Genomic DNA, 26645 nt, shown 5'->3' on the forward strand with positions numbered 1-26645 from the left:
TTTTCATCTCTCTCTCTGCTAAAAAGGCTGCTCACCTTAGTGTGAAACAAAAATACATGTCCTTTGGTTACTGCTCATTCATGTATGTCTTAATGACAGAGGGTATTGGAAATTTTGCCATGGAGGAATTAACAGTTGGATAGGTTTTGTGGACCGTCTACCTTGTCTACCTGACCGTGCCCGTCATTCATGAAACATTCAGGGAAAAAACAACTTGCAAATATCACGCGGTATCGTTTTAGAAAAGAGAGGCAAGAGATATTCATAGTTCTCTTTTGACTTTTGACCTTTTCACAGGCCTCATTGTGATTCAGTCAACAGAGAGCTATAAAATATGACAGACAAAGCCTTCATCAAACAGTGACGGTAGAGAGGCATCTGGGAAGGCAGGATGGAGGTAAAGCAGTCTCACAGTGGCAAGCACTTGGCGAGTAAAAATAGCTTGTAATAGCCTCAGGTAAGTTGACTGTCTGAAACTCCCCAAACTGATTTTAGGTAACGGCACCGAGCGTGGGTGTGAAAATGGCCCTGAGAGATGCTAAGCCGTTTTTCGAGAGGCAGAGGAGAGGACGTGGCGGAAACATGGCAAACGACAAGATAGGCGGACGGTTCGTCTGCCTTCACAAGTCATTTCAAGTCAACAACAAAGGAACTTGAATTGATTGAATTCCGTAAAACAGATGAAGCCTTAATCAGTCCAATCCCTGAAGTTGAGTGGCTGGTCCGACATTTGGTTCCTGGGCCAGCAGATGTCTGAATTTGTCCTACTTACGTCATCTGTCAATCAATCTTATGATGGGTCAGGAAGAGTCATGACTCCCACAAACTTCACAGCGGGCACCCGCCATCTTGCCCACCCTGCCATAATCCTTTCACACTCGCGCCGCTGCGAGTGAGTGACAAGAGGGATGACCTGAAACTAAAACCGCAGCAAGGATCGATGGCGGCGCCTTAAGATTTCACCGACTCACCTACAAACTACATTTCACACATTGGGCTGATATCACACCTGCACGCCAGTGGGGTCTTGGTCCCAATCACAAGGGTTCACAAAACTGGAAAAGGTGCAGCAAGGGCTGTTTTTCTTCAACCTGCTGATTGGACTCTTAAGCCTTGGCAGTGCTACGATCAACCTCTACCTGCTGTGATAAACGTCAGCCTTGTGATACAGTCACGTCTTGCAGGTTGAGCCCGCTGTCTCACTGCAGGTTAGACATACTGTAAGCAGAAACACGTTGTCTTTTTCCCCTCTCAGTAAGAAAGACAGTGTGGGTCAGCCCGGAGGCTGCTTTATGTGCCACTGAAAGAAAAGGCCTGAGTCTCGTAAAAAAACAGCAACAAAAAAACAACAACAACAACAAAACCTCCATGCTGTATCGCACTGGCAGACGTTTGACATTTACATGTATCACCAACTGGGGTTAATTAAACCCAGCCATCCACCATCTCAATTAAACAATGGTACAGTAAGTATAGAGTGAATATTATCTGCAGAGGAGAGCGTTACTGGAACGGAGGGCACCTCAGAGGCTGAATTAGAAGGCAAAGGTGTCAATGACGTATGGAAACAAAGGGATCTTCGGGATCTTGTCGTGCTCCTCGAGCATCCGTGACGAGTCGGTCGACATTGCTGCATTCTGCCATTTCCCGTCAAAACATCAGCAGCCTAAAAAGCCAAAGTCAAAACCCTGAGAGCAATGGCTTTCGAAAATTTGCACATATGGCAAGACTGAAGTCACCGTACTTGCGAGTCGTGCCGCACGACCAGGGTCAAAGGTCGAGCTTATTCAAAGCTACAAGCTTCAATCGATTCCTCACATGGGGACCGACGACCGCTAACCGACAGATGGCCGGAGAAACCTGAAGAAACGGCTAGGCCGCGCCATGAATGCAATACAATACAATTTTATTTATATAGCGCATTTCACAACAACTACAGCTGTAACATAGGGGCTCAATGTCTGGACTCTTATCAATCCCATCAAAATGTCTTTGGGACTGAATGTTTCAAGGCGCAGCAACGATTCACCTTCTATCTGGAGCAACATGGTGAGACTGGAGTGCAGACTAGCCCAAGACCGGCCTTCTCTCTCTCACTCTCTCACACGGTACCTCTCACTTAAACACTGTCACCCAAACTCTCTGATGTCTCACTTACTTCTACCCTGGCACAAACTCTCCTTGGTCTCACTACACACTCACAGTCTCTGACTTGCACACGCTCTCTCACAAATTCACACTAAAAACTCCCCCTCTCTCACACACTATTACACTCACTCTCTCACTTGCACACAAACTTACTCACACTCTCTCACCCAAACACATACAGATACACACCCACACACACCCACAACCCCCCCCCCCCCCACACACACACACACACTCTCACTGCCACATCACACCCTCTCACAATTTTAATTTGCAAAAAACCTTGCCTCATATCAACATCTTACATGCAGTATGGTGCATATCATTTGGTTCATGTATTGAATGCTGAGAAATAAAGATCCTGGAGCGACCTCCCATCAAGTCTTGGGGAAATGAAGCCAGCGTTGTTTGCCTCACTTGCCACATGTGTAGCTCTCACACTTGCCTCGCTCTCTCCAAATCTCCTAAGTAACAAGTGCAAAGCATTATCACTGGACCGTCACCGACTCGACTCAAATGACTTCTGGAATTGCTTTGTTTCTCCCACCTCGCACGCACGTCACAGATGTTGTTTTTTCCCCAGTGTGGCTGCATGCCAGATTCTGGTGTGGCATGCCATTAGCAAGCGCGCTGACGGTGAAGACTTTGGGCTTTTGTTGGTGGCCACAGAAGACTTTTTTTTTGTACTGTTGTTCTGACAGGTTCTACTTTAGAGATAAGCCATCTTTGGATTTTATCTTGGAATGGGGGGAAAACAGTGTCTGTAAACGGACATTTGTTACAGAAATCAGTCAGTCTTGCACTGATTGTGAAGCGAGTATCAGTCGGATGGCAGATTCTTTTCCACAATTAGCAGCAGCTTTGTCGCAGCAGTCTCTTGTCTCTGCTCTCCAAGTTGCCCTGCTCTGAGGTCAACTTCCGATGAACTAATGTGATGTATCCCCGCTGCCAAGATGCATTACCACTTGCATTGTTCTCACGCGGGCAGGTTTTGCCTTCGATTACTCCCGCAACTTTTCTTTTTAATTGAACGCGCGGACAACATCAGCTCTGGGACAACTTAAATGATGAAAGAAAACCTGATGTGTCCTGAAACATTGTGTCTGGTGCGACTCTGACCCCTCTAACGCCAGCCCTCAACCTGTCACCCCCGTTGTTCGATAAGCAATCGTGAGGGGGGTGTTCGTGGGTACAAACGAGGCGAGTCGCGTGGCGCAGTTCGTTTCTGTTTGCTAGACAGCTTCGATTCTCTGGAAGACATGGCCCACAAAATCAGACACCTGGGGCTGGAGGCTGGATAAAAACTAATTATAGCGGTGTTAAAAGGCGAGCTCGATGAGGCTCAGAGAAGACTGAGGAGGGTATCCTTTTGAATTAAAGGCCAAAAACAGAACAAAACGACACTAGGGACTGATCTTGAGGGGATACATACGCATTTTTTAACTCTTTTAAAGAGTTGTCATGTATTTGCGTCACATACAGGTAGAAGCTCTGCAGACTTTGGACAAAGTGGCTGATTAAACCTTAGCTGCCGAAACAACACTGAAAGTGAGCACCTACAAGAGATTCACTTACAGGTGCAACATTTTTTATCACCACGCCACCAAATGACACTCGTTAGTTGGGCGGTGTGGCACATGACATTGCCAGACAAAATAAACTCCCATGCCAACAATGTAGGCAAACATGATTCTAACAGTATTGTCAGAATGTTAAAAGCCAACATTGACTTTTAAGTCAAAGGTCCTGCCAAGTCCTGAGATATTGTTTTGTAACCCCATCACACTGGTCCTGAAAAAAAGAAAAAGAAAACGTCCTCTAAGGGACTTTCAGATCCCGCTGGTTTTCCGGTGAAGGATAAATTGACTGTTTCCAGGACCAGAACTAAATAAAGGTAAGCCACGATTGGTTTCCAGTCCATGCTCCATGACTGGACACCCCAAATACATTCAGAGCTAGCCTGAAATCTTTGCTCACTGCTTCATTTGAATAAATATGAAACAAATTTGTTTTCTTATTTTCACCATCCAGCTTTTAATGTCCTTTTATATTGTGTCATTTTCCTTTTTGTTTTATCTTTTCACTTATCTTGCTTTTATGTTCGGATTTTATCTTGACTTTCATCTTTTCATTTAATTATGTTAAAATCGTTATTTCTTTGCCTCTGAAAAAGCACAATAGATTTAGCCTTGTGTATGAATGGTTCTATACACATTAGATGGCCTTGCCTTGACTAATATTTCCCGTTTCAAGCCAAATCATGTACAGGTAGTTCTAATGTAGTAGTGCAGAGACCACAAGACAACTCTTCTGCCTTATGCAATTCTCAGTTAAGGGTCTTCAAACTTACCAGCACAACCAAAAACTACAATGCCTCAGCATGCCCTTGAGGACGTTTACGTTGACCCCAAGCAAAGCTGAAAACAACCCGCAATGTGGCCGTTTAATAGCGAACGGCAGCCAATTGCTTGCTTCCGTCCAGCCTCTCAGACGTATGCATCGGTCCAAAGTGGACAGTTATCCATCACGGCATCCGGGCGATCATCCAGATCGAGCCCATCGATACCTAAAGGCCCCCGGGGGGCCTTCACAAAGACCCAACAACGAATAGAAGGCTATGCAATGAAGGCATTAGGCAGAGCCTGTGTGACACAAACATGTTATGAGAGACGGGCAACATCTGGCGCAACGGATCTCATCCTCTAGCCGTCACTCATTCCTTGGACTTGCAACACAAACGGCACCACTCGCGCTACTAATCTCAGCCCCAATTCCCATGTATCCTCTGGCTTAATGGACTCTTTGGAGTATTGAGATTTTTTTTTTTTTCTTTAACATTCCCCCACTTATTAATAGAGCACGTTAATGTTTCTCCTGTAAGTGCAGAGCATATGCTCTCTGGTCATTTGCTAAGTAGCATTACGAGGGATTTTCAGGAACCACTTTGTTTGTTAGTTCTAAATGCACCCTTTCAGATAAAATTACTCTAAATACTGTGTTTCTTAGAATTTGCTGTTTGGCACAAGTGGGGAACTCGAGTCAGACCCATCAACAACTTTAGGACTTGGGGACCTGCTTGGGTAAACCTTGTCAAAGACTTGGCTTGATTTGCACTTGCTCTTTCGTGAGACTGGACAGACTTGAACTTCGTGACCCGACAAGTCTTGCCCGTGTACATTGGAAAATATTCCAAGCAGTTTATTCTTGGAAAAAGAGTTATTTAGGTCATGTAAGCAAAATGTCTTTGATCAAAAAGAGAGAACGGCAAGAATCAAGTTGTACCACATCCGGACTTTAGAATCCACAAAGATAAGTCAGCTATTGCACCTAGTTGCACAATTTACCTTAACGAGAGCTGTTCAAATAACAGGCTTCATGTCAGTTTGTGTTCAATTGACAAGACACAGATGATTAATGGACAATAGAGATTGATGGGTTGCGAATGTGCTAGCTGACCAACAAGTTCAGAGCCTGACTCGCTCGGTTTTTGCCACAGTAACTTGAGACCAGCTTGAAATGTAAAGGTCAAACCTGAGACTTAATGCACATACTGTATGTGACTTCTCTCTGTAGTACAGACAGAGCCGTCTTTTAAGGATGCGCCACAGTTTCTCATTAGGCTTGAGGTCAGGGGATGATGACGGTGAATTTTCTCCCTCTCACCCCCTAGCATCTTTAATTTCGACTGTATTTTTTGTAGCGTGGAACAAAATAAATACCATATGCATACTGATGTGAAACACACATTTTCCTTTCTTGATATTTGAACGCGTGATGGAGTGTGAGAAGCAACACGAGCAGTTGAAGAGGTGCTCCAAACTCTCTGCGACGAAAATGAGAGCTGCCCCAGAACTACATCGAGGGGATTGAAAGTGGATTGAATGCATTTTCTCCAATGCAGACAGCTTGGCAGGACTGATGAGAGGCGGGGCGGGGAGGTGGGGGACTGGTTTCAAGGAGAATGAAGAAAAGGAGCGAGGCGGAGAGAGAAAAAGAGCAGTGGTGCGTTACCGGCCTGACCAGCGGATCGTTCAAAGCGCCACCTCCCTCCACCGCGACTGACACCGAGGGTCCCATTTCCACCTCGCCAATAAAAGCGTTCTGGTGCAGGGGCCAAGCTCCACTGAGCGCCGCCCGCCCGCCGCCATCTTGCGACACCGTCAACACTAGCTCACAGACACAATAGCAAAAAAAAAAGAAGGCAGGCTAATTCCCGGACGACGGGAGCAAAAGTGCAACGGGTTCCCAGGGGTTAAAGTGCCTTAATCTTTTTATCCTGTGCTGCACAGGACTATTCACAGATTTGCTACACTCAGGCTAAATCCTTAAGTGGCATGCCTGGGCAGGACCACATGAGGATGCGGCAACATGCAGTTTAAGGATTAGAATCTGCATCACAGCACTTTCCTTCCACTTCATGGCAAAATGAGGTTGACGGGTAAAAGCAGCAAGGTGGGGACGCGCCACCACACAGCAGCTTCCCGATAGGAAAAAACATCCGCTTGCATATTTACACAGTAGACCGTCACCTCTTCTCTGCTCTTGCTCGCTCTCTCCTGCATATTTATGTGCATCCTAAGCAGCCCCAGTTCCCTAATGAGGCGCGATCACTGCGTTAAACTGCTAATTAAAATCAGATATTAAAGCTTACTAGCCATAATCCCTCCTGGCTTGTGCTACAAACAGCAGGCCGGCTGTCGCTTGGCGTGACGTGGCAACAAGTGGCTCCCCCCGTAAAGCCAGATCACGCCATCAGCACGCATTTTCACGCCACAATATGTCGGCGTAGCGTCAGTCCAAGAGCGAGCTTGTCATTTGGATGAAATGGGGACGGAGTGTCAGAGAAAACGCCCGATCGCGCCATCAATTAGCGATTGGGCTTTCACAGAACAGCTGGCGGGCCCTAATGAAGCGTGAGCTAATGATCGGCCATGCAAAATTGATGAGTAATTCATCTCAAGACGTGCAGTGAATTTCGGATTACTCAAATGTACACTTAACAGAAAAACATGGTGGACTGTCCTGCCACATGCCGATTCGAATCGGGATTTTGCCCCATCATTTTGACAAGAGATGATTTTTCTGAAGATATGAAGGCCTGCTTATTAGAACATGATTTGTACAATTAATCATGATTAAATATGTGCAGCTCCAACTTCGCAAGGCCAGAACTTCGCGGAAGTTGAAAAGCAATGCTAGCGAAACTGCAGCGGCTGATCAGTGTCCGTCTGAGGAGCAAATAATAGAAGGTCTGAAGCCCGTATCTCACTGAGCGGCGAGGCCTGGCGAGTGTTGATTTTTCGCCAGGGTTCGATCAAGGTCGCAAACGGTCGTGAAGATGTTTGCCAGACATGCGGCAACATTTTTAATGTTTGCAAACAGCTCTTCACTTTCGCGCGGCAAGAAAAACTGTTATGGCCGTTAAAACTGTTGGCAAACTTCTTTTCAACCTTGAACAACGCCTGATTGTTGGCTACGTGCGCACGCACTTGCAAAGCCACTCAGTGAGATCCGGGCTTAAGGTTTGGTATGGCAGCTCCATTCTTCTCCCATGTACAACGAGGATGATGTACAATTCCTGTATTCCCTGCTGAAGTTAGCAGTGCTAAATGTTGGTTTCTTAGAAAGAAACTAACATTTGATTTTTGGACATCTGCTTGCTGATTATGGTATTAGACCAAATATGAGTCCGAGTATAACATGTATTTGATCCCCTTTAAAAGTCCCACTGCTTGTCTTGTACACATGTGGGCCAAAGAGCCATACTCACGTCTCAACTTGTTAGCATGTGACTGATGTGATTTACTCCCACCTCACATAAGTTTACTTTAATATCAGGCGCACTGTTACAACTTTTACAGGTCTTGAGAGGAGAAATGGTTTCCAATTTATATTCTTTGCCTTGAAGCTTTTCGATCCCCGTGCAACCTTCTCTCTCTCCACTGCTTTGGGCCAGGGCACGCTTGCAAACAAGTCAAAGTCTCCACAGTGGAGAAGGGAGGGCTGAACTTTGAACCTGGCGCCACTACTTCATGAGCCTCCGCACATCTCGGCATATGTTCCATGGTGAACCCTCGTGCCGTAAACGGCCGAGTGGGAAATGAAGCGCTCCCATTAGATGGCGCGGGATTAGCCGCAGTCCACGGGCCGCTTTGAATCATTCCGCTCTCGTTAGCTCGCAAAGACAAAAGTCAAGGAATGCCAAAAAGTACTCACAAAGTGTACTCAAGTACAAGTACAGATGTTAAAAATGGGACTCTGGTAAATGTAGACGTAGTGATTGGGTGCAAATGGGGGCCATTACGGAGCAGAATGTCAAACTCAGGAACCCCACGCCCACCTGAGCACTGTTCCCTAAACACAACACAAGACGGGGTGCAGCCTCGATTCACTCACTCAATTGCTTGCTCACCAACATCACTCACTCACTCACTCACTCACAAAACACTCACTTATTCCCTTTGTACAATTTCTCACACACAGGTTCTCTTACATGCACTACTAAATATTTTATAATACTCACACATAATTGTACAATTTGACTGGCTCACTCAACTATCCCATACTCTCACAGCCACTTAAATTCACTCACTCACTGCTAGCATTGCATTGGTTTGTATTTGTGTGCATTGCTGCTGTGAAAATGTTATTTCCATCACGGGATGAATGAAGTATCAATGTACGTCTTGCTACACGTTGCTGTTCAGCCCATCCAAAAGCCAAACCTGCAGGATGGAATCCAAAACACGACGTCGGTGCTGCCCACTGCAAAACAGCCGTCACCGTAGCGCAACTGTGCATTGTTTCGACGTTCCACCAAGCCCATACTCGCATTATGAAAGAAATATTAACTAAGCTAATCAACAGTCACCCTTCTCCTCCTCCTCAGAGGAGACCTTTGATCGCGTCCTCGCACGCAGGTTTTTCTCTTGGCGGCAAAGGGAATTTCAACTTTAAAACAAATGGACATTCTCTATGATGATCGGAGGGAGAAAAAGATGAAGAAAGGCTGACTTGTCTGTGTTCCCTCAGGCCAGCGGCGTGGGCACTGCCTCTATTTGACACGGCGAAGGACGGCGGAGGATAGCGGAAACGTCGGCGCCCCGCCGTGCTAGCGGGCGGGCGGCGTTAATGTGAGTCATGGCCGGGACGGGGTAGAGTCACGTCGCCCCGCAAATGTTCATTTGCTTGGCTGAGTTGGAGTCGTCGTGACTTTCTTGCGCCCTGACACCCCTTGGGGTGAAGCCGACAAAGTCAGACCCAAATACAAAAAGTCGGATTAGACACGAGCACGAGCCTTTCGGAACTTGAAGGACACGAACCCGAGAATCCCCGAGAAGTTCTCGGTCGGTGCTTTGAACCGAAACCATGTCAACCACGTCAAATGGGAATTTTCGCACTTCAACATTTGCAAAGTTTTTTTTGGGGGGGGGGGGAAACTGCCACACCTATTTGTTTGCGTGTGTCATGAGTGATGTCTCATCCACTCCTGCTTGCTTGTTCTTGACGAACCTCATGTCAAGTCGGTTTACTTGAGTTGAATCACTCAAGTACTTAACAGTCGTTTATGTAACATGGGCTCAAGACTGTGAGCATGCTAGACTCGCTCTCTCACACTCACTCACATTTTCACTCACTCAAACCCTGGCACTCACAACAGTCACTCACACACTTTCATTCAAAACAAACACGCACACGCTCACACTCATTCATAGTCACGCACTCTCACGCCCACATTCACTCACACACTCTCAGTCACAGTCACTGGCTCTCACTCTCTCAGTGCATTCACGCTCTCGGTGTACGCGCAAGGGTCCGGCTGGCCCCCACGCAGCAACAACCCATTTTGGCCGTGGCAAATCCCATTTGAGTTGCTCGGCGAGCGGCTTGAGTGGCCGCCTTCTCAAAAAGCAGCGGGGAGGCTCTTTGATAGGTGTCTCAAGAACAAAACGCGGCTCCGTTTGCCTCTAAGGTGGCATTTTCCTATGAAAGAGAAAGGCCATAATCCAGATTTAGACACTAAATCCTGTGTACACTGACATAATGCCCCCTAAGCTGCCTAATTCCTTCCAGAGCCTTCCATGGTTCCACCACTCTCGCACTTAATCAGCACGTCTCCACTTCAAGCCTGTCACTTTAGGTGTGTTGTTTTCCTTTGGCCCACTTCGGCCCCCGGCACCTTTTTTTTCTTTCCATATCTGTGGCTTCTATCACAACAACAACAACAGCTACAACAACAACAACATCCTGTAGTATGCCCAAACAGGCATCCGCGAGCTGATGGTTGCTAGGATACCCGGCAGATATTGCCATTGGTTGTCATCATGCTCAGGATTTGCCATTTAATGTCATTGGCCTTATAACTCCTTGTGACAAGGGTGCATTTTGTGGTACCCAAATGTGGGATATAAATCTAAATAAGGTGTGTGATTTGCTGAGAATAATGTGCGCGCGTGAAAAGGATTCACGCCGACACCTCTCTCCACCACATGAATGCATATTTTATGTTGTAAGAATGTTATGGGTTGACAAGTACTGTAGCAAGTCACCGTGAATGTTGCATTCAGTATTTTCTCATTTACAGTGGCATTGGAAACACGCAAACATTCACCGCGGCTAATACTAAAACCATTTCTTTGACTATTGCAGCGTAATGCCCGCATATTCACACAAATTGCCATGTTTGCATTTATTTTTTTTCCCCTTGAAGCTAATCACTGGAAAGTCCTTTAGTTGCACTTTTTGTCACCAGTCGCAAGACGCCTTACTAGTCAAATAATATTGGTCCCAAAATAAACAAAACGTCTTCAAGATTACATACGAACGTATCCAACTTTAAAGTCAAAGCGGATGACCTGTTTTCTGAATCTGAGCCGCGATCGGCCGTTGTGAGCAGTTGTGAAGTCATTTTCAGTCGACAGAAGACAAAATGGCCGCCCCCAGAGATGGCTAAAAACGAGTGCATTTTGCTGCTTAACTTAAAATTAATCAGAATGCCGTGTTTCAGCTTGTGGGCCTACTGGGTACATAGTCTTGAAAAAAATATGTTTGGGTTGACTTCTGCTTTAAATACAACTGAATGTTTTCAGGGTAACGCGGGGGAGGAGGGGGGTGGGGGGGTTGGGATCTCATGGTTTGTTTTAAGTGGTTGCAAGAAAGCACAAATAGTAGGCTAATTACTGTATTGCATGTGACAGTAAACAAAAAAATCCTTATAAGCTCCTTCAATGTTTGCATTGCATTTCAAACAGAGTAGTCATCATGGTGTTAGCGTAGCCACTTCTGCATGCTAATGACGGGCGCGGGAGGCCGACAACTGTTTGAATTGACGCTCACGTGTGATGAATGCATCCCGCGCCGCCTTGGTGAATAGACCCGAGAGAGCGCGTGACGGTGGCGATGACGGCGACCGCTCCTAAATTGCAATGAGCAAATTGCGTGTGGCTGACTGGGGCCCCCATTATCTCCCCAACAAAAGCCAAATGGCTCGGCACGTGAGCGTCACGCGCCACCATTAAAGCTTGATGGGCAGTTTGAGAGCGCGCTTAACGACCTTAAGAGGGCTGGATGATTAATTTATCAAACATCATGCTAGACCCTTTGACAAACGTGGAAAAACATTTTTAAGAATATGCTGTTGTCACTCTGCTCTGTGATTGGCTGAGCACCACTCCAGCGTGAACCTTTCCTCTTGCCCAAAGTTGTTTGTTTTGAACATGACAACATAATGAAAGGCAATCTTAGTTTCTATACCAATCAATTTTTTTTTCTTTTAACAAAACCTCCAGGATGACAACAATGATCTTAGTTTTTTTTTGCTCAGGTAGGCCCCGCAGCTTTTCAGTAGGATTAAGGTCGGGTTGATGGTGCATTTTCTCCCTATATACTCAAATACTAAATACTAAATATATATATATAATAATATACTAAATCAGTGGCTCCCAACTTTTTTAGGCCAAGTACCACCCGGAAACATAAGTGGCTCTCCAAGTACCACTGAAATGACCAACATTAAAACACAGGTGTGAAGTAGGCCAAAATATTTATCAGAAACAAGATGGAAGTTATCAAGTCAACATGTTCTGTGAAACACTTCAAATGACAAATAGTCATAAAAATAGAAGAAACAAACAAAAAAAAAAAGAGTAAGTTGTGATGTGATATAGGAAAAACAAGATGCCAAGTTTTACAGGAACGAAGTGACAATATGACCAAATAAACACCAAAAATAGTAATTGTCTGAGTACTGGTTCAATTAGAATGTACTACACATAAAAGGTAAATCAAAATTGTGGCTAGGCATGGGCCGATACTGACGGTATGATAACCATGAGCAAAAATGGTATTAAAATTACAGCTCTGAAATGTTTTTATCAATATATACATTTAAATTAAAACAGCATTCTCACCGCACTTTGAGAATTACTGCCTTAAATGCTCAAACCATCTCACTTCCCATTACTCCAGCCAAAGACATCACTCGGCCACCTCCGTGCTCGATTTAACTCTGTGTTCTGAATAGCAAAACAAAACTGAAACTTGCGACTACCCCAACATCGCCTTTCTCGACATTTTGGCAAATCGGACTTTAGTTGTCGTTTTCTCCTGTGGGCTGGCACGTTACGCAGCCTGTCAATCTGAGCGTCACACATTAAAAGGACCAGCGGAGTGAGACAGCAAAAGCGATACCCCGGGGGAACGATTCCTTTGCCAGTCCACCCCCCCCCCCCCCCCCGCCTCTCTGCTCCATTGCCCAGCCTCTCCCTTCCACCAAACTCACGGGGCCACTTTGGAGAGGCTGCGCTACATCTGCTGGAGCGGCCGTCCAAGTCTGGACCGACGTCCCGCAGCATGCATCGCAGCAAGCGTGCAACTAATGAACACAAGCGGCAGAATGTTCTTGAATTCCACGCCGGGCCCGCTTTCATCTGATGAGTATCAGTGGGGGAACCTGTTTACAATCTATTCAACCAGAACAAGGCGGAAGAGCGATTGTTCCCAAAACTCAGGGAGAACAACTCGCATCGCAAGTTGGGAGGTGGTGTAAAAACATAAGAAACATCCCCCTTCACTGGCTCTTTCATGGACCACTGGAGGGAGGCGGCCCGGCACGGCACGCCAGAAGCACACTTTGAAAATCACTAAGTCATCTCTTTTCATTGCCATTAAGGGCTGACTGTGGGTTGAGTGAGGTTCTTAAAGAAATGTAACAGCAGAGTCCACGTGTGAATAACCAAAAGCATTCATCTGGCTTTTAATGAAAGCCCTCCAGGCGAGCGAAAGTCTGAAATTGCTTTGGGTGGCACACAATGGCGGTCTTAACCGTAGGTATTAATCCTTGACCGGCGAGCCCTAATTGGCTGACCTGTGAATAGGCCAATGGGTGAGTGGCTTTTAGGCTGCAATGTCAGAGGCCTGACAAGTCATCCTTTCTCCTGCAAATGAGAAAAACTTTCCCTGTTGATTGAAGCGCCGTATCGACTTCCCATCTCTCCTCGCGACCGTCCCTTTGTTCGCTCGGCTTTTGGAAAAAGTAGCAGTGAATTTTTCCACTCAATACTTTCGGATGAACCTTTCACTTGCGCTTTATTCCCTGCCGCACACATTTTTACTTCATTTAACTCGCTCCCCTATGTGACAAAACCGATAGAAAAACACTCAGTCAAGTGAGAACACATTGTCGGATCTTTTACCGCAGGGGGTGGATGGGTGGTCTGGGGTGTATCCAATCGCCGACTCCAATGAAGTGAAGTAGTCCCCAGCCAATTGAGGAGAAAGACAGTGGAATGGTGGAGCACAACCTTATCCAGCCAAGTGCGCTAATCAAAACCTTGTGTGTCTGATCAATACTTGCGGACAACAGATTGCGCTCCTGGGGAGTGTGGGCGGAGGTTAGAGGTGCGTATCGTCGACCAGGGGGCGAGTGGGGACAGATAAGAAAGCCGGTGCGGTGTAACGGGGGAGCGGTTAAGTGATTTCAAGGCAGAAGGTCAGATGCGTCTTGGGGGGGGCGGTGAAAGATGAAAACCCTGCAAACTGGGCTGCGACGAGGCCAGTCAAGCTTGTTGCCAACATGGCAAACGCTTACTGTCTGCCTAATCCGTCTGAATTTTCCTAATCTAATGAACGAATCTCGCTCATTAAAGTATTCATGAGAAATGGCTGTTGGTAATCGATGCGTTGATTTAATCCTTTTGTCGAGGAATTTGAAAGCGTCGTCCCTTTTGTTTTAATCCAATCAGCAAAATGTGAGATTCTTATCCTCAAAATCACGCGGGTCCGTTTGGCATCAGTATCAACAGGTGAAGAGGATATTACGAGTCACGTAACGCACGGGAGATCATCTGCTGCCATCGCAGCATATGATACGATTGTCTCGTTAAATTTCAGATTAAATATCCATCAATCCTGATCACGTTGTTCTGTCCAAAACACTGTTATTAAATGCAGCCATGTGATGGATTACTTCCTGCGAAGCACCAAGGTACAGAACTAGGAAAAATGGAGCTAATTACACACGATGGATTGCATTCAGTGGGAGGCAAATGACTTTTTGACTGTGATTAAGATAACATGTATGTTTTTATCTGCGTTTCCTTTCATGACGTGCAAGATGGAAGCCCTGAAGCAACTTGATCGTAACAGTATGAACCCCATTAGGCTGTTTGGTGACAGTCACACATTTTATTAGACCCACACTGCCTTCGAGAGAGGGCATAGACTACTTCTTTTTCACCTTTTTTTCCTTTTTTAACTTTCCCGACAATCTTGGGCTGAGGCGTACGCTGGTTTGGGGGTGTTATTCATTGAAAATCAATATTTTCCATTTCTGCGGCTACCGAATGAATTATTACCGAGATGAGCATTGTGAAGAGATTGAAGGCTTAGTCTGAGGCATCACTCATCTTTAGACTTTCACAAGGACATTGACTTCTCCCTCCCATGTTAACGTGGCAAACATACGCCTGCTGTTTCTTGCTGCTGCCGGCGGATACATCTCACCTTCCTGTCCTAATCTCCTAGTGCGTGCTGAGTTTTGAATAATAATTGTATTGCACTATGAAAATTGACTTTTTAATTATAAGCAATTAGTTGCGTTTTCATGGAGTGCCTGCCAACTAACCAATTCAGACATTAAACAAATTTCTTTTCTTATCTGCCTATTTCTGAAAATGTGCAGGTGGATACAGTGTTGGCTTCTCTGAAGGGAGTATCGAGGGGTCGGATAAGCCACTTACGGGGCAACAAATCACCCTGGGCCCTCTTGTTCATGAAAAAACAAAACAGCTAATTCAACTAGAGTGTGCTGTAATTCTTTATTTTTTTGGGTATTTTGGTGGATGAGTGTAGATTGTGGAAAGAAATGCATAAAAGGCATGTATTACTTCTTAACCATCACGCCCCAAGAACACCAAGCGTGCAATTCTGCAGCGACCTCCCGTCCAACGTGAATATGATGAGCTAGGCAAAGACGCGCTAATTAACAACTCCCTTTTACATCAGAAATGAACAAATTAGGAGGCGATTCGAAATGTCAAGACAAGCAATTATCAGACGAAAGTGGCCATTAGCTAGCGTTCCCTCTGGCCACAGGTGATGAAGCCACCTGGAATAAAGGGAAAAGCACCGGCGGAATGGGATTCGAGATGTTGTCAAGGGAGAAGTAGGATATTAGCCTTAAATGCAAATGGCCTTTGGGAGGTCATTCCGCTAGATAGATCTTCCAAGTGCCCACTCTCGGGAAACAAATGATCATTGGCCTCTTACGCCAACATTATGGAGCTGTTGGGCCAATTGTTTACGAATGGTTTTGATGGTGAGCTGACTTGTAAAAGAAGGCGTGTTGTCTCTCGAAACCAAGTATTTCTCTTGGTGCCAGTATGTCACCGGGAAGCGAGAGCCGTCTCTCAGGGGTCACATACGCTAAATGAAACGAACTCAGCCGCAACCGCGCCAATGGATTGGTGAATGTTGTCGACCGAACCCAACGATTCAGTTTTTGGGCACATTGCGTCCGTATTCGCTATAAAAACCTGACACTTCATGAAATATTCTACAATACGACAGGGTGACGACAAGGGGTCCCACACAGAACATATCAGGAACTAGAGAAGAAATTTAACTGCCTCCTGTTCGAGTTAGATCAAATCCCATTAAAAATGTAAAAGCTTACACTATTCAATGTTACTACTGCACTTCTGCGTCCTTTGCTTCCTAAAAAGAAGACAGACGGTTGATGTGGTACTTTACTAAAAAGAGGACAAATGACTGTGCACTTTCCTAAAGAGAGGACAAAATATTGATGTTTCAATTTTCCTAAGAAGGCAAACGAGTGCTATTCAACAAAAGGATTGAGGTGAAGCACTGTGGATCTTTGGAGAACAATGAATGTCTGAGTGAATGGCAGATAGCTCGGTGAAGACTGAAAGCCCAGTTGGCGGGCAGAGGGCGTATTTCTCAAAGCAGCATTCCGTGAGACGTCCACTGCCCTTTTCGGTGCGTGATGAAGGATGGATGGCGAGAGGGAGGTTACAGAACGAGAGGCTAAGAGAGCAAGAGGACAAGGGTGAGAGAGGAAGAAACTTTCAGTCTGTATTTTCCATTCAAAGACATTTTGACAGGCCGGAGCCCGCTCCGTGGCAGGGAGTAGGGCCATTTTGAAGTCTCCTACCGGCAGCTTGAGGGAAGCAGGGAGCCAGAATAGATATATCTCTGGGCTGCCTGACTGCTTTTTCCCTCCCTGCCATCTCCTACCAACACTTTCTTTCCTGTTTTTGACAGCCTGCTCCGAATAGCCAAGCAGGTGTCTTCTTATTTTCTGCCGAAACAGTGGGACCCAGCACACAAACACTCCATAAACAGATAAACATAGCGGCAAAGAAGGCAGAACCCGCATGCAGACTCTCGAGCAGAACCAGCAGAAAAAGTAACTTTGAATTGGAAATACACAACTTTTCACGCACGGCACGTCACTCGAGTTAAAAGAAGACGTCACAAAACACAAGCGCCGTTTTCAACTAAATGAATGCAAAAGTCCCGAGGGGGGCCGGTCGAAATGGTGAATCATCCTTGTTCGTCCCTCAGAAGATCTTCATAATGTGGTCAGTGTTGCGCTCGCTTTTCTTCTTCCGTCTGGATGGTTGGGAATTAGCAGGGCATTGTGCAGAGCTTCTCTTTTCTCCGTGCCAAGTGGCCGGCTCATGGAGGATCAACGGGCTGAGGGTGGAGCGTGCGGTGTTGACACTGAAAATCATCACAATACGAGTGGCCTCTGAGCACGTTTGCCGTGTATCAATCCATTGAGAGGAGCCCCTGCGGGCCTCGTCCCATTGAAAAAGAGCCTCTGAATGGCTTCTTTGAGTGGTCCCCTTTTGATGTTGGAGGGGCTTTTGAAAGGCCGGGGTGCCCCTCGTGTCACTGGAGTGATTAAAATGGGACGGGTGACTGACTGTCTGGGAGGGGACGACTAAAACTGACAGTGTGTATGCCCCTTGTACTGATGGGAGTGATACCATGGAGGCGCTTGTCAGAATTCCAAGGCTAACAGCAGAATAAGCCATAACGACATGCAAATGCTGAATAAGTACCAAATGGGCCAGGCCAATCAGAGACACCGTAGTTCTCTCAAAGACATACCTTTTTACTTTTATATCTTGGGAACGCAGAAAGGTACCTTTGGGTCCAGTAATTCGCCTGGGAGGGCTTTATTAGTTGATTGTATCTTGAGGGACATATATGATGCGACTTCTGTTGCATGCTGGGATTACTAAAGGGGACAAATGACAGCCTGCACGGGTGTGCCTCCAACTTGGAGCAACCATAGTTGGGTTTTTCACACCAACTTAGTGTTAGCCTGTTTCCCTTTTTATTATGATAATCAACAAACAACCAATAATGATTTCCCCCACTCTACCGGTAAAACAAGCACACATTTCCAACCCAGGAGTTCAGTTTTACTGGTCAGAAACTTCAGCGTCCAGAAATCTGTCACCCGAAAGAAGAAGGTTTACTAAAATTTGAACCAACGTGACAGCAAAACCTAAAAAATTGTGATCCAAAGACATAAATCCCAAATTAAATTCTCCTCAAAGCATCTTCTAGTGACATCTTTTACACGATGCAAGTGTGAAATCACAAACATATCGCCACATTCAGTTCAGTGGGAGCTTTCACACGTTTGTAGCCGGCGACACCTTAGAGATCCAGATTACATCTGAGATGTGGCGATTATTAATCACCGAGCGCCATATTAATGTCATCATGAAGAACAGAGCCTCCCGATTCATTTATCATGCTACACTTTGCCCCCATTTGGCTAGAATACACCGTCTGAAAATGTCAAAGCCAAAAGATAGGCAGAGCTACAACAGAGTTTTGATCAATGCACAAATTAGCATTAGGTGGTTCCATTTTTCCCTCCTTTCCAGACCAGGTTGAACTGTGCAAAACAATGTTCCAAGACCAGTTCTATAGCTCACGTCGCCCCCCCGCCCCCCTACCCCTTTCTCCAAACAGCTCTCGCATGGTCCAGAAGGAGCCGGGCCGAGCCACGGCATTGAAGGTATCAAAATAGCAAAATCGCCAGAGGGAGTTGGAATGCAAGCGGACGCTGCTTCTCTGGGGCTGTTGAGTCACGCCGTGTTGTGATGTTTCCTCGCTGCTGTTCAAAAAAGAGGACGATGCCGTGACATATTACCTCCCGGGCAGCGCAACAAAGACTCGCCTAAGAGTGGCCTGGCCGGCTGCCCGTCTATCCCGCCTGCCGCATGCTGTCGGGCAACTTTTTACACTTTGTTGACAGACAGTTTTACTTGTCCCCTGCGGCTACTCAGACTTCGTGCGGGTTACGGTGACTGACATCGGCGCAGTGAACGGGAAAGCCATATACTGTATATGGAGCAGGTCAAACTGTACCTTGGTCCTAGGAATGGTGCAACCAGTTGTCCGGTAATCCTTCTGTATTTGGGATTACAACCCACACTCTTTAGTAATATTCTTTAGAAAAAACGACAACTGCCGCATTGCATCACGTGACCGATGCGTAGTGCTGCGCGACATGTCGGCGACAGGTCTGCGACACATGCCGCACACCCGTCAGAAATCGTTGCTGTTTATACAACGCCGCGCGCATTCTCTCTCGTAATTAGTCTGTTATGTCGCATGCTGCAATGATGTACACTTTTCCCCAGCTCGATTCTTTGAGGGTAATTTATTTTTGAGCACGTAAGAGAGGATCCACCACGCAGCTTGTTGCTGCTGAGAAGCAAACTAGTTTGGCAGCGGCGTGGGTGTTACGTCACATATGTGTGTGTAAAGAAACTGACACACACACGTACCACCTTCCAGATCGTTTTCGCAATACAATTAAATGCCTCGTCTAGTCATCTAGCTCCCTCGGTGTAGCAGGCACGATATCCATTGTTGTCGCTGTCTTTTTGATTGTTGCCCGGAAGTAAAAACGCAGACCACAATTGGTCATAAAAGGCAGAGCAAATTCCGCCCTGCAGTATCCTCGTCAGTATCGGCCGTAGCGACGCCCCCCGACTTGGAGTGAAACTGCAGCACATTTTCAAAACAACTGGGGTTGCTCGGGTTGCGCGCGGGTATCAAGGATAACTGTGCACGGCATTACCTTAGTGACGTGCTCACGGACTTCGCCCGCTGGAGTATAAAGAAGTAAAAAGTGCATGCCTATTTCTAATGGGAAAGACCCACCAAGTGTCAAACTCAAGATCGTGGGAAAGAAGACAGACTTCCCAAAAGGGAAGACAAACTACTGACCTTACACTGTCCCAAACTGAAAAACTACAATATGTTGACAGCATTCCTAAAGAGAAGTCAAACTATTGTTGAATTTACTATCCTCCCAAACTTTGACACAGAGGCACTCATGAAAAAAATAAAATATATATACCCGGTGTGTATATATATATATATATATATATATATATATATATATATATATATATATATATATATATATATTAATTAGGGGTGTAATGGTACGTTATATCACATTTCGGTTCGTTTCGGTTTGGTATATTTTCGGTACAAAAAAACAGATACATTTTTTTGAAAAAATAAAAGCGAACCATTCGGGTGGTGTTCTAAGCAATTACACCAGAATAAAAAATACACTAACAATAAAGATCTATTGATTTTGTAAATTATTAACACTGAAATCTTGAAACACTCAGCAGCAACAGCCTATGACACATCTAAGTATTCAAGTTAAAGACAAGTTGTCATAACAGTACATATATACACTTTTTGTGAAGGAAAAAAAATATATAACAGTTACAATTATTACTAACTACATTAAACCTTTTTATAATGAAAAAAATACAGTACCTTTAAAAAGTCTTTATGAAATTGTATACACTTTATAGGCATTAAAATCTTTGAATGTTCAACAGCATATTATAACGAATTGAGTTATTTGTGTTGTGGTCGGATTTGGGTGTTGCTGCGTTGTGATGTTTCCGACGTTCATGAATGCATCGTACTGCAAGCGAGTGGAGCAGCTGAGAAAGCGCGAGCAGTTGTACTTGGATTAATAAAGACGTGATAATTAAACTACGTCTGACGGCCTGGAAGACGCTACAATATGATAAATTTCCCTATTTAAGTTGGACGTTTTTGCTCCCTCGTCTAAGAAACATTCACAGTGGGATGATGCCGTGCATGTTAGACGTGCTACCTGCCGCCCACCTCATGTAGCAATGTCGGCACACAACTTTCGACTCCTCCACGTACCTTTCCCCATCTGCGATTTTAACAGGAAAGCCAGAATGTTCCCAAACAGGAGACCGCAGTGTACGCAGGGACCTTCGCGCTCTGGCTCTTTTCTGGCTCTCTCTTTTGTGCCGCTACCCTCCTCTCCCGCATTCAACAGTCAGTAGCGCCCGTGCGTAAACTTGCGCTAAGTGGACCGAACCGAACGCAAGTGGACCGAACCGAACATGCCGTACCGAAACATATTAATACACCTAAGTGTACTGTTACACCCCTAATATATATATGTATATATACGCTGTATATTTATATACACACATATATATATATCAACTTCCAAATAATTACATTCCACTTCTATAATTCAAACTACAGCCACGTTAAAAAAACAACCCCAAAAAAGACTGATGCTTTACTTGGACTGAGTTCTAATTTGGGGCTTTTAGTTATTGTGTTGGAGTATGACTCATCTGGCTTTAGGAAAAACGGTGGCGAGATGTTCGCCTGTGCGTCCGCGGAGGCTTTCCACGCTGTCATTTTCGACCAGTCATCCACTCGAGGGGAAGGTTGATAACGATTTTCCGCAGCGATTGGGAGTCTTGATCTTGGCGGTACGGGTTGTAAACACTGTCTCGAAATCGGCCTACGCGCTCTCTATCTGCTTATTCAAAGGCCATGGGACACTGGCAATCACCGCTGTTTTCTTGTTTGATCCAGCCTCTGGTTATTGCCTCGCTTGGCGAGACGGTCTAGAAGGCAACATGAGTAGAATATTTTTTTTTTCTTCTCTTTTTTTTTAGGATTGATTAGACTGATTGATTTCCTGCAGGAGTCGACTGGCGGCGCGGCGGCGTTTCATTTATTTATTTTTTCATGCCACACTATTGCTCGTAAATTATCCTGGATGTTTCTGAACCAAACGCGATGGCATTGATCACCGCCCGACACTCGGCGGACGCTTCATTAGGTACACCTGCATGATCTAATAAGATATGCCGTCTGCCTACAAAATCTCATTTTCTTTTTTAGGCTGAGGCCATTTTCAAGCCATGGCCAGACTACACGTGAAATGCTGCCTCATCAAGGGAAAATAATGCAGTAGAAAAACATAACAGGCTTATTTTAACAAAGTAGCCAGTAGAAAGTGCGGATGTCTGTTTTCAAATGTTGTCCGTAAAAGTAAAACGTTGTACAGAAAAATGACCTAAAACATTAAGTAGCCTACATTCAAGTATTTTTGTATGTATGTGAGTAGGTCTTCTTTAAGAGAGCTTAATAATTTGCCTGCCTCTTTCATGGAGCTCAGAAACAGTGACAATATTGGGACATAAATAGTACAAAAAAAAAAAAAAACACAACAACAATGGAGTGGATAGACACAGATAGAGGTATAAAAATAACACACCCGTGTCTCAATCCCTTATGATGCTGCTCAAGGCCCTCGTGTCTGTTTGCAATCGGACAATAGAGGGCGCTAGTAAGCAAGGAACAAGCACTGCTGGAATCCAGACATAATCCCCTTTACTCTGCACCTCCTGTCCTCGCTCCCAGCTTCACATCAGTCTCATGCACAACATGGATTTCAACTCACTTGAAGTTGCTACAGCGGTGCAAGTCGACCGTCACTCAAGACAGTGTTTCTTTTTTGCTTGGTCTTTTAGAAAATCACAAGAGTCTGGTGTGTGCATGCAACCTGTCCCAGTCGGCTGCTTCACTGCGCCATAATTAGCCCCCCCCCCAACAAAATGTATTCATGTATGTTACCTTGCCCGGTCTGACAGTTTCCCAACCCCTGGACGAGGATGCCTCATGGCTCAAGCGCGCGCCTGTTTACGCATGCTACTGGAGAGGTGGGGGTGAGTGAAGTAGAGTGAGAGCCAGCGAGCGAGCGAGCGAGAGAGCGAGCGAGCGAGAGAGAGAGAGAGAGAGCGAGAAAGAGAGAGGAATATCATTTGCGCGTCCCTCTCCCGGTGCTGCAGAGAGGCTGCCGACACAGGTCTGCAGGCAAGTGGTCAGGTCGCTGCATCCGCTAAGGAATCCTATCAGCCCCCCCCCCCCCCCCATAAGAAAAGTCACAAGGGATTTACATTTATTTTGCAGCTTTTTCTACCACTCTTGTCGTTTTTTTGGTGTGTGGATCTGCGTCGCGCCGGGAAACAAAACTAAGTGACTTGCAGGATGAGAGCAGCCTGAGCAAGGTGGCTCGTTTTTTGCTCCCCCTCCCTCCACACTTTTTACTGACTCGCGTGGACACATCGCAGCGCAGAGGAATATTGCCCAGAATAGAGGAGAGATCCTGCGCAGATAAACGTGAGTGACAATGCGAACAGCTTGCACTTACTGTTGCCCAGACTGGCGCCTTTTACGCGCGTGAAAAATCAGTGGTGCACCGAGCCTTTTTTTTTTTTTTTTTTTTTTTTTTACTAGCACTGAGGCGTCATTTAAATACATAGAGGAGGAGAGAGGGGGAAACTTGCTGCCTTCCACTGCAGCAGGAGTGATGTAGAAGAAGTCTCATTTTATTATTTCAACATCCAGACGATCAGTGATTTAAAAAAAATTTTTTGGTGGTCATTTTGGTGGACACTTTGACAAGGGAGCAATGAGGACTACTGGTGCAGTGGACTATTTATACTACTGCATGCTTATCCTGCAGTTTGTGCATCAACCCGCCGCCAAGCAGGTGCTCCGGTACCGCCTGGCCGAGGAGGGACCGCCGGATGTGCGGGTGGGCAACGTGGCCGCCGACCTGGGCATCGTCGCCGGCTCTGGCGAAGTGACTTTCACGCTCGAGTCCGGCTCGGATTTTTTCAAGATAGACAACATCACAGGCGAGCTCACCACCAATGAGAGACGGATCGACCGCGAGAAATTACAGCAGTGCCAGATGATATTTGACGAGAATGAGTGCTTCATCGATTTCGAGGTGTCTGTCATCGGACCGGCCCAGAGCTGGGTTGACCTCTTTGAGGGAAAGGTCATCATCTCCGATATAAATGACAACACTCCTTCTTTCCCCTCACCTGTGCTGACGCTGTCCGTGGAGGAAAACAGACCCATCGGAACCCTTTACCTGCTGCCCACGGCCACAGACCGAGATTTTGGCAGGAATGGGATCGAGAGGTACGAGCTCATTCAGGACAACGGCGAGAACTCCAGGCGCTCCTCGGCAGACTCGTACTCGGGGAAGAGGAGGTTTGAGGAGGGCGCGAGCAGGAGCAGCGTTTTTGAGCTGCAAGTCGCCGACACCACCGACGGTGAGAAGCAGCCCCAGCTCATCATTAAAGGGGCACTCGATAGGGAGCAGAGAGACTCCTATGAGCTCACGCTGCGTGTGAGGGACGGGGGCGATCCCCCGCGTTCTTCCCAGGCCATCCTGAGGGTGATGATCACCGACGTCAACGACAACAGCCCTCGCTTCGAGAAGAGTGTGTACGAGGCAGATTTGCTGGAGAACAGCTCCCCCGGCGCCCCCATACTGCAGCTCAAAGCGGCCGACGCGGACGTGGGGGTCAACGGTCAAATTGAGTACGTGTTCGGGGCGGCCACGGAGTCCGTGCGGAGGCTGCTGAGGTTGGACGAGAGCACGGGGTGGCTAAGCGTGCTGCACCGCATCGACCGCGAAGAAGTGAGCCAGCTGAGGTTCACGGTGATGGCCCGTGACCGGGGTCAGCCGCCAAAAATGGACAAGGCCACCGTGGTGTTGAACATTAAGGACGAGAATGACAACGTCCCCGCCATAGAGATACGGAAAATTGGACGCATTTTCCTGAAGGACGGCGTCGCCAACGTGGCCGAGGATGTGGTGGTGGACACGCCCATCGCCTTAGTGCAGGTGTCAGATCGTGACCAGGGCGAGAACGGCATTGTGACCTGCACGGTGGTCGGCGATGTGCCCTTCCAGCTCAAACCGGCCAGCGAGATGGAGGGCGAGCAGAATAAAAAGAAATACTTCCTCCATACGTCAGCGCCGCTAGACTACGAGGCCGTGCAGGAATACAATGTGGTCATCGTGGCGGTGGACTCTGGCAGCCCCAGCCTGGCAAGTAATAACTCCCTTAATGTCAAGGTGGGTGACACGAATGACAACGCTCCCGTCTTTAACCTAAACGTAGTGGAGGTGTCATTCTCGGAAAACAACGCCCCCGGCGAGAGGGTGATGACGGTGGCCGCCGGTGACGCAGACAGTGGGAAGAACGCAGAAATCAGCTATTCCCTCGACTCGTCTGTCAACGGGATTTTCTCCATCGACGCCGACAGCGGCGACATCCGAGTGAACACCATCCTGGACCGGGAGCAAACGGAGCGCTATGAATTTAAAGTGATTGCTAAAGATAAGGGCGTCAACACACTACAGGGCTCCGCTACAGTAGTTGTCCTCGTGGCGGACAAAAATGACAATGAGCCAAAGTTCATGCAAGATGTGTTTACCTTCTATGTCAAAGAGAACCTTGAACCAAACAGCCCCGTTGGCATGGTTACTGTCATCGATGCAGATAAAGGTCAAAATGCACAAATGAGTCTTTTTATTGAGGAGGAGGAAGAGATCTTTTCAATTGAAAACGATTCAGGAACCATTTTTTCCACGCTATCGTTTGACAGAGAGCAGAAAACCACGTACACGTTCCGCGTGAAGGCCGTGGACGGGGGCGACCCGCCCCGGTCGGCCACTGCCACCGTCTCGCTGTTTGTCATGGATGACAATGACAACGCACCGACCGTCACATTCCCAACTAACAGCTCCTACACCCTCCTACCGCCCTCCAGCAACATCCGAACCGTGGTGAGAACAGTCATCGCCACAGACACCGACACTGGCATCAACGCCGACCTCAATTACAGTATAGTCGGCGGCAACCCCTTCAGGCTTTTTGAGATCGACGGGGGCACTGGTGTGATTTCACTGGTGGGGAAGCTCGAGCAGAAGCACTACGGACTGCACCGGCTTGTGGTCCAGGTGAACGACAGCGGGCAGCCTTCCCAGAGCACCACTACACTTGTCCACGTCTATGTTAATGAGACTCTTTCCAATTCGACTATTGTGGAGGCACAGGTGGCAAAGAGCCTGAGCACATCTCTCAGCACCAACATCGCCGGCGACCCCAATTACGACCTGAGCAAACAGCGCCTGAGCATCGTCATCGGCGTCGTTTCGGGAATCATGACAGTTATCCTCATCATCCTGGTGGTCGTTATGGCCCGCTACTGCCGCCCCAAGAATAAGAACGGCTACGAGGCTGGCAAGAAAGACCACGAAGACTTCTTCACGCCGCAGCAACACGACAAGTCCAAGAAGCCCAAGAAAGACAAGCGCAAGCAGAAGTCCAAGCAGCCCCTCTACAGCAGCATCGTCACAGTGGAAGCCTCCAAACCCAACGGCCAGCGCTACGACGGCGTCAATGAGAAGCTATCCGACAGCCCCGGCATGGGCCGCTACCGTTCAGTCAACGGAGGCCCAGGCAGCCCGGATCTGGCCCGGCACTACAAATCCAGCTCGCCGCTCCCCACGGTCCAGCTTCACCCGCAGTCGCCCACGGCCGGCAAAAAGCACCAGGCAGTTCAGGACCTGCCCCCGGCCAACACGTTCGTTGGCACCGGAGATAACATTTCACTGGGATCAGACCACTGCTCTGACTACAGCAGTCAGACCATCAACAAGTACAACAAACAGGTAAGAAGATGCGTCTCCATGTTGCTTTTCTTTTCCCTCCACCACTCTTAAATGTATTCTGTTTCCTTCTCTTAGTGTTTTGTCTGGCGTA

At 46.8% G+C, this 26645-nt stretch overlaps 1 protein-coding gene and 1 long non-coding RNA gene across 7 annotated transcripts in view; one reads left to right on the forward strand and one right to left on the reverse strand.

Moving 5' to 3' along the window:
• Positions 1 to 26645, reverse strand: part of LOC147150765 (uncharacterized) — a 495403-nt gene that overhangs the window by 190675 nt on the left and 278083 nt on the right. The window lies entirely within an intron of this gene.
• The window catches only part of pcdh7b (protocadherin 7b), a 98292-nt gene continuing 94618 nt past the window's right edge, over positions 22972 to 26645 (forward strand). For all 5 annotated transcript variants that reach the window (XM_086024333.1, XM_086024334.1, XM_086024335.1 and 2 more), the window contains exon 1: positions 22972 to 26554. In XM_086024333.1, the coding sequence (XP_085880459.1) occupies positions 23486 to 26554 (3069 nt within the window). In that variant the 5' untranslated portion in view covers positions 22972 to 23485. The remainder of the gene's footprint in view (positions 26555 to 26645) is intronic.

The sequence above is a fragment of the Filicampus tigris genome, chromosome 2 (genome assembly GCF_054856515.1).
Source record: "Filicampus tigris isolate MCC_2025a chromosome 2, RoL_Ftig_1.0, whole genome shotgun sequence".
NCBI classification, from domain to species: Eukaryota; Metazoa; Chordata; class Actinopteri; order Syngnathiformes; family Syngnathidae; genus Filicampus; species Filicampus tigris.